This window comes from Vigna radiata, unplaced genomic scaffold, assembly GCF_000741045.1.
Source record: "Vigna radiata var. radiata cultivar VC1973A unplaced genomic scaffold, Vradiata_ver6 scaffold_349, whole genome shotgun sequence".
Classification (NCBI taxonomy): Eukaryota; Viridiplantae; Streptophyta; class Magnoliopsida; order Fabales; family Fabaceae; genus Vigna; species Vigna radiata.
In genome coordinates this window covers 114,589-127,823 of record NW_014541986.1, presented here as the reverse complement: position 1 = coordinate 127,823, position 13,235 = coordinate 114,589, and the positions used below count along the sequence as shown (strand labels likewise).

The following is a 13,235-nucleotide window of genomic DNA, read 5'->3' as shown; positions in this document are numbered from 1 at the left end:
ACACCAGTTCCTGAGAAGCCACTATTATTCATTAGGAACGCTGCTGCGAAGTCTATAATTAGATTATACAATAGGTCTTAGATTTAAACATTGCATTTGATTAGATTGTATTTTCTTAGACTTTGTACTTTATTTGATGTTGAAATACATTTGAACATGTGTTTGTTCTGTTGAAATTGAATTTGTGTACATGTTTTTATATGCAGGTCTGTTTTTGTGGTAGTGGATATCACAAAAACAGACCTGCAATTTTAAAAAACTGCAGGGGAATATGTCGCGGTTGTGACCTGAACCGCGGCATATAGTGTTTCGTTTTATTTATTTTTTTTAAAAAAGAATTATAGGTCGCGGTTAGTGCAAGAACCGCGGCATATAACTGGGTCTTCTACCGCAGTTCAATCGCGGCATATAGTGGACATTTTTTTTTTAAAAAAAAAGGGATTTAGGCAGCGGTTCCTTGGACAACCGCAGCATATTCCCCAACTTATATACCGCGGTTGTAACCGCGGCCTAAAGTCTCTGACTTACTACCGCGGCTGAATATGCCGCGGTTCGTAAACCGCAACCTATAGTGAAAAATAACCGCGGTAAAAGCCCCTCGCTGCACTAGTGATGCTTGGAGGAATGACCCCTTCTGTGAGCATATCATTTATCATAACTTCTATTTGATCCTTTCTGCTGTTTGGGTATCGATAAGGATACACCTTAACTGGGTCCGCTCCTTCAGTTAAAGGAATGGAATGATTCTGAGATCTACTCGGAGGTAATGCAGATGGAACATAAAAAACTATTCTATAAGTATATAAAAGCATAACTAGTTGCGGTTCCATGTCAGTTGACAAATCTAATAATAGATCATTGGGACCATCAATATGGCAAAATTGTAAGGTAAATAACTCAGCAATGGCATGCCTATGATGCATTAATGCCTTGTGTTTTTGTATGAGCATCAATATCAATGTTGCATGGTCACCATTTGATTAGACTCCATCTTGTGAGAAAGTTGAGTGTGGTAATTAGGGTGACAATACGACAGATAATTGTTACCTGCGGGTATTTATTATCCGTGGGTAGTGAGTATTGTTGGATGCAAATGTCATACTATCTGTATCCGCATGTATCAATTATCCGCAAAAAATTAAAAAAAAAATATATAATTTATTTTTTATTGAGTTAAATTTAATTTAATTTGTATTATATTTTATATTTTATTTTGTAATTTTGTTTAAAAAATTTAGGAAATATATTTTTTAAAATTTTATCAAGGCACACTCTGGGTGTCAATATTCTTATATGGATCTTGAGCGTGAACTTATGGAGAGATGACGAGATCTTAAAAGTGGTTTGATTGCTTCTTTTGTTTAGAAACAACTTCTTTAATGTTGAGAGAAAGATATGATAGATCCACCTGCAAAAAGACTCTTTGATGATCAAATCAGAAAGTTAAAATATTTTAAAATGAGAGTCTATGTTTATGAAATGAGTATTTTTTGAAAAATATTAATTATATTTATAAAATCAATATATAAACCATGAGCCTATACTCTTACAAAAATAGTACTTAATTGGAGAGTATAATAACATAATAAATAGTAATAAAATGATAGACCATAACTATCATACCAAATTAATAATATTTATTTATAATACATAAATATAGTATAAATAGACATGTTTGGGCTAGGTAGAAACAATATTATTTTTCTTCTCGGCGTAAACACATGATCATTATACAAGATTGAGAATTTCACCCATGCCGTAACAAATCTGGCTTAGTTCTACTATTCTCTTCATCTCCCATCCCTAAAATTACAATCTACGGGAAAAGGAAGAACAAAGCGACAGAAGGAAATTAAAAAACCCAGAAGCATTCGCGTTGGGTCTGACTGTACATGACTCTTATATACATAATATATATTTGTATGTGTTGCAAGCTCTCTATTTTGAGCGTGCAGTGCTCCATGTTTAGTTCAGCAGGCCTTGTTTGGAACACATTTTATAGGACCTGCATCTTTAGTCAGAGTAGCCACGGACTGCGCAGATTGTGCTTTCACGTCTGTCTTGGGAGGCTGTGCAACCTTTTTCCCTGACTCCACGAAGAAGGCTCCATTCACGAATAAATCACCCTCCGATCTCCAATTCCAATTCTTCCACCCAATTGAACTTGTCTCGGTCCTTTTTGTCACCTGTGTATATCATGTACCACAACACAACCTTGTTAATGCATATAAATTCAAAGAAACGAAAAAAAATGTGTAGGGTTTCCTTTGAAAGTTTGTTGCATGAACATGTAATGTAACATTGCATACTTCTTTTGCATTTCTGTCTTCCGGAGCGACAAAACGGTTACCCTGGCTGATGATGGTGGGTTGCTGGCTGCCACCTACGGCGTACATTAGCCAGTGAGTGTAGTCGTTGTTAACAATATGAAAGAAGCCCCATCTGCACCTCGGCATTCTCTGAACCAATCCTTTGCCGAAATGGTTAAAAGCCAAAGTCACCTGCATCACTTTATCTCCTGAGAAGCTATCAGTGGCGCCGAATAACAAAACCTGAAAAGCCACAACACAAACGAAATGAACAACGTTAATTCATGCCACAAAAAGAAGAACAAGAAAAGTACCAATACTAGAAGCATGCATGCATGCATGCATATGAAAGAAATGTTTGAAGAGATAGAAGTAAGTTACGTCGTTGTGTTTGACAAAATGGCAGTTGGAGATGGTAACGGCAGTTGACGCACTAACGACATCGATGAGGCCATCAGCGCAATTGGTCATGGAAAGATGATCAAGCCAAACATGTGTGGATCCAAAGACGGAAATCCCGTCGCCGTCACTGGTGGCGCGAACGCCGTAGTGGGTGATGGAATCCCTTATAAGTCCACCTTTAACTGGCTTAATGTCGTGGATGTGCAATCCGTGAATGATAACGTTGTTCACGTACTGGATCGTTATCTGGGCACCATCTTTAATGTGCACATTGGCACCACGTGCATCGATGGTCTTGTTCGACGTTATCAGAAGCTCTCCTTTCAGCTTAATGTTCATGCTTTTCGAAAAAGTGATCCACAGTGGCTCTGGCCGAGTAACCGCATATCTCAATGTTCCTTGTTTAGGGTCCACTAGGTCGTCGTCGGAATTGTCGTTTACCACGTAGATTTTCCCATCTTTGCCTCCGGTTGTGCCGTGGGCAAACCCCATTACACAATCTGCAAGCTTCTTTCGGTTTTTATCCCAATTTAGGTCACATCTCCAACATTGGTCAATTGGGTTTGCCGGCTTGCATTTACTATCGCTCAAGTCCCTTCTCGTGCTGTTGGAGCCTTTCAACGCTCTGTGAAGCCATACGTTTTTCTCTTAGTTTTCATATTCATCTATTGCACTGAAGAAGGAGAAAGAGATAATTAAAGATTAAGATATTTTGGCAACATTTACCTCATGACTTTTGTATTGAATTCAGCGGTAACTTTCATGGGGTTTGGCTTGTATGCCTTTTTTGCAGCTTCCCTTGCTTCCTTCATTCGCCTATGCCAGACATGGTCCATGTCACCTATGTTAGCCTTAAGGGTGGGGAGTATTGCAAGAAAAATCACGTAAAAGAAGAGCAAACTGAACTTGGTAGGTTCCATAACTGTATGTTTCTTTTTCTTGAAGATGTTTGACAAGCTTATGTTTTGTTGTGTTCTTTGCAACCTTATAGTTTTATAGCATTTTAAGTTTCCGTAGTTTGTGGTAGAACCGATAAAAATGGTGTAAGAGATATACTTGGATGCTATATCCTTGTGTGTGAGTTGATTTCGGTATATCTGCTATATATTCGCTGGTGATTGTAGCCTCTTATATAGATATATTAAAACCTTCGAATTATATAAATAGATACGAAAATTTTAAGCCTGTTCGAGGAAAGAGGATAGCCTTTCCCTCAAAGCTTGTTTTTAGGTTATGCTTTCTTTGTCTAATTTTTGGGATATTTTAGCAAAAGAATGATAAAGTTAGCTCTAAACAAACCTTGATCTTTTAAAATGAAAATAGATGATACATTGGTAATTAAATTATGTTAAAAGATCATTGAAGTAATCATGCTAATAATTATTATGTGGACACCAGAAGAATTTAGATTTCTATTAAATGTTTAGAATTGATTATTTTTAAATGCTCAGGTGTTTGAATAATCTGATAACTACACTTTTCCCTTGTAATATCTGCTTTCCCTATTGTCCTTCGTGAAGATGTATTCACATCTTTAAAATAATTTCTAATAAAGATCTTTATTTCTTCGATTCATTTATTAAAATATATATTTTTTCAAACTTTATTTTATACAATGTGATAAATATTTACGATTTTATCCAAATTCTTGTTTTTTTCTTTATAACCATCACTCAAAAAAAGAAAGCATAATGCGAGAAAATAAACTACCATCACTTTCTAATTCTCAAATTAACCTCGACCTCCATCTCCATCTACGATATTCATTGCCTCCAAACCATCATTAACACAGTCAAATGAAAAAAAGACAAGGAGAAGAAAGGAAAAATACAAATTTTAAGTGGAAAAGAGAAGAAGGATTAAAAATATATGTAGGCAATATGTGAAATGATTAGACTCACAAATATTTTCAAAAAAAAAATAACCACCTTTTTATTTCTTTTAGTAATTTTCTTACTTCTTTTTCCATATTTTTAGAAATTTAATTAAGATACGAATACTTGTCATAAAATTCTATATAATTTTATGATGTATTTTTATACTACAAAAAGATTTATAAAAAATTATACTTGAGACCCAAACCCGATCCGACCTTTTAATAATAAGTGGATATTAAATTATTCGCTAACCAACTATTCTCGAGTATTTTTTATCCACAAATATTAAATATTTGGAGATATTTGCTGGTGTAGATTTTTGGTCATCGCTATACATTACTTCAACATATAATAATATAATATATATACATAACTTACATGCATATTATAATATTAAACAACATATCACTTTTACATGATTTTAGCTTATATTATAATATATAACTTTTTTAAATCTATAATGTTTTACATTCCCATAGTATACAAGCACAACTTTACTTTAGTGTGTAAAAGTCATGTCAAATTAATATGATTTTTTAAAATGAAGTCGTATTAAATTGAACACAACTTATCTACGTTTATAAAATTTTAAAAAATTTTCTATTTTGATAATTTGTGAAAAATTGTACCATTATTGTATTTTGGCCACTTTTTAAATATTAACAGTATTGATCATGATCATTTACATTGAGGAGAAAAAGGTAAGTTCATATTTTGTCATTCAAAAACAATTTTAAAAAATAATAAATTATCCTACAGGACATACTATTTATTTTATTATTACCAATATTTCTTATATTTTATTTTATCACCTATTATAATATATATATATATATATATATATATATATATATATATATAATCTTAAAATACAAAAACAAATCATTTAAATATGCCGTATAAATTAATGTCTGAACTTATATATTTTAATGTAGGTATTTTTACTAGAGACATATAAAAGAGATTCATCAGGTTAGGAATAAATTTACATAATAATTCAATATTAAGTGAACAAATTTATATAAAAACTAAGATATTAATCTCCATTGAAGATTTTACGATAATATAATTTTGTAAGTCTTGTTTATGTACTTATTTTTATTGAATTTAAAACTTGTAACTCACCTTATATTCTTAAAAAAGATGTTTATTGGAAATGTAAAATTGGATTGAACATTAAATATTATGAGTTATAATAAACGAAGCAAGGTATTGCTTTTGCATAGTAAGAATACCTACTTATAAGGTTATATTACAATGTCTGGCGGCAGAAGCATGGAATAATAATGTTAAAGCATGGAAGCAAGCCATCCAAGTTCGTAATATCAGGGAATTGCAAATAATCGTATAAGAACATTTACCTTCCTCTGGCTTTCCAACAAATTATCAATCGCTGTCACATCTTTGAGACACAAACATCATTGGAATTTGAAGTTTTAAACTCATTCTCAATGGCCACTGAAACAAGTAGAAGAAGCTCAAGACGGATTGGAACAAATTCATCATCTCAAGCACCAGAGGTTGAAGAGATCGTACCTAATTCAGGATGGACAGAAGATCATTCAGGCCATTTTCTTCTCGTAGATCTTCCTGGTATTCAAACAACTCATAATCATTTTATATTGCCTCAACTTTCTAATTAGATACATACATTTACTAAATTACTAACAAATTAACATATATCTTTTTATATATTATATGATGGTATGTATGTTAGAAATTGCATTTGGGATCTTATTTCAGACTTCAAGAAGGAGGAGGTGAGTCTTCAAGTTGATAGCTCCGGTGGCCGGATAATTGTGAAAGGCGAAAGGTATACAAATGAACAGCAACGTGTTTACTTTGAGCTGAAATTTGCAGTGCCAGCAGATGCAGACTTGGAGAACATATCCGGAAACTTTGATAGTGAAATCCTTCACGTGCACGTTCCCAAGCGAGCTTCACAAGAGCACAGAGAAAATGGCATCCAGAAAGCTTCAAATGCCCATTTTGAAAGGGCAGAAGAAACTGAAACTGAGGAACACGATGCTGTTAACAACGATTACGTTGCTCGCAGATATGACACTCCACACCATGAGAACAGCGAGAATGAAGAAAGAAGACATAACATGGATGATTATTCTCAGAGCATAACAAGGAAGAGGGAGAAAAAACACATATCAAGAACTGCAATGGAGGTTCTGATGAGAAACAAGGGAGTTGTTACAGCTGCTATTGTCGCTTTTACCTTTGGTTTGTATGTTTCTCATAAGTTCCATTCATGGAATGAACCATAAGTCAAGTTCCTAAACCCTAATCTATATACACAAGAAAGAATATGTGTTATCATGTTGATATATTATAATCAATAATGCCTGTATTTTATACTTTTTTTTATATAATTATACGTGTTGATTATATTTATTTAATATTTTTTATTTAAATTAATTTTTACAAAAAATCTTATTTTAAAATAAAAGTATATTTAGTTATTATTTAAATTTAGGAAATCAAAATTGAGGTATTTTAAATATTTAATATTTTATCATAGATACAAAGTGCATGAATAAAATAAAATAACAAACTTCTTTATATAATATATCTCTTATATTTTTAATATATATTTTCAAAACTTTTAAAAATCTTAAAAACATTCAAGCTTAATTCAATTTAGGATGACTTTTTATTAGAATTTATATTTTTGAGATTGTACAATATTCATTATTGATGGAGAGAACAATCCAACAACTAAAAATACAAAAGTATATAACATAAATAATACATCCAAACTTACAAGAATATACGAAGAGCAACAATAAAAATTGATACCAATAATTTTAAAAAAGAACACCAATATTTTTAAAATAAAAAATTCTCTCAGTATGAGAAGTAAAACCCTAATATCAAGTATAGGTACAAGAGAATTAAATCAAAAGTATAAAGAGAATTAAATCAAAAGCGTAAACAAGTACATATAATTAGTCAATATATCAAAACAATAATGCTTTTAAATTTGAAAAACAAAAAAAAAAAAAAGATAAACATAAAAATAGAACAACAATATGAGAATGATTTCTCAAATAATAGATCTCTAATTGACTATCACAATGATCAAAATGAAAAATCATATGTCACAAACTTGATGTCAAAATTTAAGTTCAATCAAATAGTTAATATAGAGTGAATTACAATTTTATTAGGTGACTCAATAGATATGCCAACAAATTTTATTTTTCCTTTTTCTCTTCTAAAGTTGGGATTTTTACAAACTCTCTTAGACATAAAATATCCATTTCCACTTAGGTTAAAAATAAATGAATTTGACTAGTTTGAAATTTTTAGACACTCTTAAACTCTTTTAAGTGATTTCATTATATAATTGTATTGGTCTCTATCATTCAAACAAATAAATATAATTCCAATTTAGAGCTTTGATGTCACTCTGGTGTTGGAGTATATTTAGTTTAGTATTATTGATTTGAAGTATTTTTAGGTTCAAGTAATTGTTGCTCTATTTAAGAGTTTGTTTTTCTTTCTTCTTCAAATTTGAAAATATTATCGTTTTGATGTATTGACTGATTGTAGACATTTTTTTGTATTTTTTATGTGAGTTTCTTGTACTCATATTTAATCTTAATAGAACTTAATTGATTAATTAGTTTCCATGAGTACTTGTTTCTTACCTTGGAAAGGTTCTTTTTTATTAAAAATGAAAGAAAGTAATTTCGTGTTGTTTACATTAGCATAAAAAGGACTATATATAACTATTACAAGAGAGATCCTAGGCCATAATCAAGCAAATAGATTAATGACAAGATTATGATGAGATATCGTAGAGTATACATTTGGAAACACGTTATTGTAATAATATTCTAAATATAAAACTGATATACGTGTATTCTTAAAAAAAATAAAAATATTAATGTTATCTTTTTTAAGGATGTAACTTGGATACCATTGTTGTTAAATATCTTTGATAAATCCCCTCAAAAGATCCATTACTGCTATAGTCTCTTAAAAAAAGTTATGACACATTTGGTTACTTGCATATGCAAAGTCATTGAATTAATGTTGATCTATCATTTAAAATGTTTGTCTGATAATTAATAGTTAAATTATTTCTTTTGTGCACATTTTTAATAATTACATAAGTATGCAAGTTGTTCGACAAATTTTATTTGTGTTAGACAATTCATCTCAACTTTTGTTTTGGGATGGTAGTGACTTTTACAATATATAAACACAATATAAAACGTTATTTAAGTAACTTTTTATAAAACTTCCTTAGAAGATCCCATTTCTCGTCAATTATATAGCTTCAGAAGTATCTACATACCTATTTGCTCCCATATAACACACGTTATATTATCATTGCCATAAACAAACACAAACACAACCAAGTATGAGTGAGCTAACAAAATCAACCTCAAAACACCAATACAACACTTACACTTATATCTCAGATGTTATGTCCTTACCAAAATCCCATCACATCAAATAGTACCATCACATAGTAAGACTATGACAAGAAATACATTAGCAACCATACATCCCCTTATAAGAAACCATGACCAACTTGTTAGTTCCACACAACATTTCAATTGAAACCAACTCATGCCGATACTAACCATCTCCATAAACGTATGTCTTCTTCCAATCTTTTCCACACCTTGTTTACCAAAACAGAACAATTTGAGTGCTCCTCCACCGCAACTTTAGACCTATCTCCCCTGTTTCTCAAGCTGTTCACATCAACTCTAAACTCAATATGAGTCGGAACCTTACGGGCAATACATTTGTCCCTTTCTACCTTCTTGAAAGAGGAAAGGGCAACACTCGAATCTCAGTCTCTTCTACTGCACCACATGGATTAAAAGACCCATCTCTTCCACCGCCTCTTAAAGACGAAGAGATTCACCTTTCTACTCTCACGGAAGAGGAAAGGTGACTACCTTTCTACCCCTCAAAAGAGGAAAGGTACAACTCCAAATAAAAGATGTATGGCAAGAAGACATACCCAATGACATAACCACTACCATACCCCATGTTTAGTACCACGTGACATTCACACTAATTTTAGATGGTTGTCATAGAAATCAATTTCATCAGCATCTCATCCCTTGAGTTTCAACCCCAGAATCACATATCCCACTCTTGTAGCCATATTAGTTGAGTAGTCCCACACACAAAGAAGAAATAGAGGCCCTGATCTTAAGGGTAATTCCTACTAATTCTTAGACCACCACCTTACTCTTGAAAAGCCAAGAGTAACTCTCCGATTATTTCACTACTCACAGCTGGCTTACACAAATATGTTTATTTCCTATTCAGGCCCAAACTCATCCTAATTGAGTAATACCCATTGGTACTCATAGACAATACACTCACAAAAAATCTGGACAACCCTCATTCAATCAAGTAACATCACATGCACACATTCAATTAACTCATGAATGAAATACATCATCACATCAACCTGGACAACTATAAACCAACAAAATAGCTTCATCTAAACCTATTCAACAAGCTCATTACAGATTTTACAACAGTATTACTGACCAAAAAAAATTTCATCACAGTTCCTGGGCATATATCCATTTAAACAGTCACATTGCACCAACCAAGTTGTAAAACTGCAGCATAAAGTCTAACACATCTTGTAAGCTAAAACGAGATAGCATTTTTGCCATAACACATAATTAACGTACACATTCCAACAATTTAGCATTTAATCAATACAATATAACATACAAATTATTGCAAGACAATCCATAATGTCAAACATCCATTCCTTGCTTTTCATTACAAAAAAAAATTAAAGCAGATTTAAGCATAATATCCTACAAGAATTACATATAGATGCTAACCTTCCATTTTCAAATAGCCTTCAACCCCTCCACCCCCCCCTCCCCAACCCTCCCCAATTTACCTTGTTCTCGAGTTCTAGGGTTTAACTAGGGAGAAAGAGAGAAAAAGATTGGAGANNAAATAATTAAGGTTNGTTNTCCNTGTTTATCTCTCGACNCTNGCACCTNNCTCTCGNAAGAANTNGTTATCCCTTGCCATACAATGCCCTCTAGGGTTCGTGACTTTAGAATGATTAAAAGAGAGAAGAAGAGCAATGTGGGTTGATTGAAGGAAAATGAGAGGAAGTTTTCTCTTTTATGCACTTCGCAAGTTTCAGCCTCACATCATACTTTAAAAAAAAGCAATTAAAACACACTTTTGTTCACTCACTCTCATTGTTACATTTTAGGCACGGGATGCTCTCAATCACACCTCCACCTCTACTCCCCTAATTTACCTTGTTCTCGAGTTCTAGGGTTTAACTAGGGAGAAAGAGAGAAAAAGATTGGAGAAGAAATAATTAAGGTTCGTTCTCCGTGTTTATCTCTCGACGCTTGCACCTCGCTCTCGTAAGAAGTTGTTATCCCTTGCCATACAATGCCCTCTAGGGTTCGTGACTTTAGAATGATTAAAAGAGAGAAGAAGAGGAATGTGGGTTGATTGAAGGAAAATGAGAGGAAGTTTTCTCTTTTATGCATTTCGCAAGTTTCAGCCCAACATCAGACTTTAAAAAAAAAGAAATTAAAACACACTTTTGTTCACTCACTCTCATTGTTACATTTTGGGCACGAGATGCTCTCAATCACACCTTCACCTCTACTCCCCTAATTTACCTTGTTCTCGAGTTCTAGGGTTTAACTAGGGAGAAAGAGAGAAAAAGATTGGAGAGAAAATAATTAAGGTTTGTTTTCCATGTTTATCTCTCGACGCTCGCACCTCACTCTCGCAAGAACTCGTTATCCCTTGTCAAACCATGCCCTCTAGGGTTCGTGACTTTAGAATGATTAAAAGAGAGAAGAAGAGGAACATGTGTTGATTGAAGGAAAACGATAAAAATTTTCTCTTTTCTGCACTTCGCAGGTTTTAGCCCAACATCAAACTTTCAAGAAAGCAAAGCAATTAAAACACACTTCTGTTCACTCACTCTCATGGTTACATTTAGGGCATGGGATGCTCTCAATCACGCCCCCCCTCCTCGCTCCCTAATTTACCTTGTTCTTGATTTCTAGAGTTTAACTAGGAAGGAAGAGAGAGAAAAAAATTGGAGAAGAAATTATTAAGGTTCATTTTCCGTGTCCTTCTATCGACGTTCGCACCTCGCTTTCGCAAGAACTCGTTATCCCTTGCTAGACCATGCCCTCTGGGGTTCATGTGTAGAACGATTAAAAGAGAGAAGAAGAGGAACATGGGTTGATTAAAGGAAAATGAGAAGAATTTTTCTCTTTTCTGCACTTCACAGGTTTTGGTCCAACATCAGACTTTCAAAAAAAAAAAAGCAAAGGAATTAAAACACACTTTTGTTCACTCACTCTCATTGTTACATTTAAGGCTTGGGATGCTCTCAATCACTCCCCTCCCCTCCCCAATTTATCCTGTTCTCGAGTTTTAGGGTTTTTACTAGAGAGAAGGAGAGAAAAAGATTGGAGAAGAAATAATTAAGGTTCGTTTTCCGTGTTTATCTCTCGACGCTCGCTCTCGCAAGAACTCGTTATCGCTTGTCAGACCATGTTCTCTAAGGTTCGTGACTTTAGAATGATTAAAAGAGAGAAGATCGAAGGAAAATGAGAAGAAATTGTCGTTTTTCTGCACTTCGCAAGTTTCGACCCAACATCAGACTTTAAAAAAAAAAATAAAGCAATTAAAACACACTTACTCTTATTGTTACATTTAGGACATCTCTTTTTTGTACTTTGTAGATTTCGACCCAATATCTGACTTTAAAAAAAAAAAGTAAGGCAACTAAAACAAACTTTTATTCTTAACTAGATTTGAAGGTGTGCCCTTTAGGAAATATATACATAAGCGAGAGTCACACATACCACTATACCAAACTTAATTCACTAATTACAATACCATACAATATCTTTTTAACTTATTCTTATTTCTCTTATACTATATTTTACCCTTTTTTTTAACTTAAAGAGATAATATATATACCAAGAAATCTGGTACCTGAACATTTACCACCATACACTATACTCTAATTAACCTCACAATATTAAAATAAACCTTGACTCAAAAATATTTTATTACTAACTGATACATAGAATGGTGCTATTTACCTTGGGTCTTACAATATATTTATGTGAATTATTAATTTCCAAACATTCAGTCCTTACATATGTTAGAATTTAGTCATTAAATTTTTTATTAATTAATCTAACATAAATTAAAATTGAATAATCTGACTGTATTTAACTACATTCGAAATTATCCACATCTGAATGATATGATAAATTAAATGGTCGAAATGAAATTTAAAATATTAAATTTGGATTATGTTGAATTGGTTAAGTTAGGTCCAAAACTTAATCGAACGAGTAGTCAATTTTTATTATTATCAACTTGTTACAGTAATTTTTTATTTGATTTTCATTTCATTTTGTTTTCTTTTTCTTTTATCTATTAGTTAATTTAATTGTTTTGGTGTTTTGTATAGCACTTTTATTTTGTGGTGTTTTCTATGTCACTTTTATTTTATTATAATATTTTTATTTGGTTGATAAAAAAAAACATTTTTTCTTTTTGTTTTCTTGATGAATGACTCGAACATGTAACTTATGGAAAATGATATTTTCATACCAATTTTTGACATCATTTG

At 32.5% G+C, this 13,235-nt stretch overlaps 2 protein-coding genes across 2 annotated transcripts; one reads left to right on the top strand and one right to left on the bottom strand.

Annotated features, from left to right (window-relative positions):
• Positions 1 to 1,713: 1,713 nt before the first annotated feature.
• Positions 1,714 to 3,722, bottom strand: LOC106778745 (probable pectate lyase P59). The gene is made up of 4 exons (XM_022776305.1): positions 3,438 to 3,722; positions 2,691 to 3,336; positions 2,310 to 2,552; positions 1,714 to 2,186 (listed from the first exon to the last, which is right to left on the bottom strand). The coding sequence occupies exons 1-4, from the start codon at positions 3,629 to 3,631 to the stop codon at positions 1,971 to 1,973; spliced, it is 1,299 nt and encodes a 432-aa protein (XP_022632026.1). The 5' UTR covers positions 3,632 to 3,722; the 3' UTR covers positions 1,714 to 1,970.
• Positions 3,723 to 5,978: 2,256 nt separating this feature from the next.
• On the top strand, positions 5,979 to 6,969 carry LOC106778751. The gene is made up of 2 exons (XM_014666736.2): positions 5,979 to 6,181; positions 6,332 to 6,969. The coding sequence occupies exons 1-2, from the start codon at positions 6,040 to 6,042 to the stop codon at positions 6,862 to 6,864; spliced, it is 675 nt and encodes a 224-aa protein (XP_014522222.1). The 5' UTR covers positions 5,979 to 6,039; the 3' UTR covers positions 6,865 to 6,969.
• The last annotated feature ends 6,266 nt before the right edge of the window (positions 6,970 to 13,235 follow it).

Bases quoted from the DNA above. Each gene is read 5' to 3' on its own strand.
- LOC106778745 (XM_022776305.1), bottom strand. From the start codon at position 3,631: ATGGAACCTACCAAGTTCAGTTTGCTCTTCTTTTACGTGATTTTTCTT. The intron at 3,337-3,437 runs GTAAATGTTGCC...ATGGCTTCACAG, and splicing joins TTCAATACAAAAGTCATGAG to AGCGTTGAAAGGCTCCAACA. The intron at 2,187-2,309 runs GTATGCAATGTT...TGATATACACAG, and splicing joins AAGACAGAAATGCAAAAGAA to GTGACAAAAAGGACCGAGAC.
- LOC106778751 (XM_014666736.2), top strand. From the start codon at position 6,040: ATGGCCACTGAAACAAGTAGAAGAAGCTCAAGACGGATTGGAACAAAT. The intron at 6,182-6,331 runs GTATTCAAACAA...ATCTTATTTCAG, and splicing joins TCTTCTCGTAGATCTTCCTG to ACTTCAAGAAGGAGGAGGTG.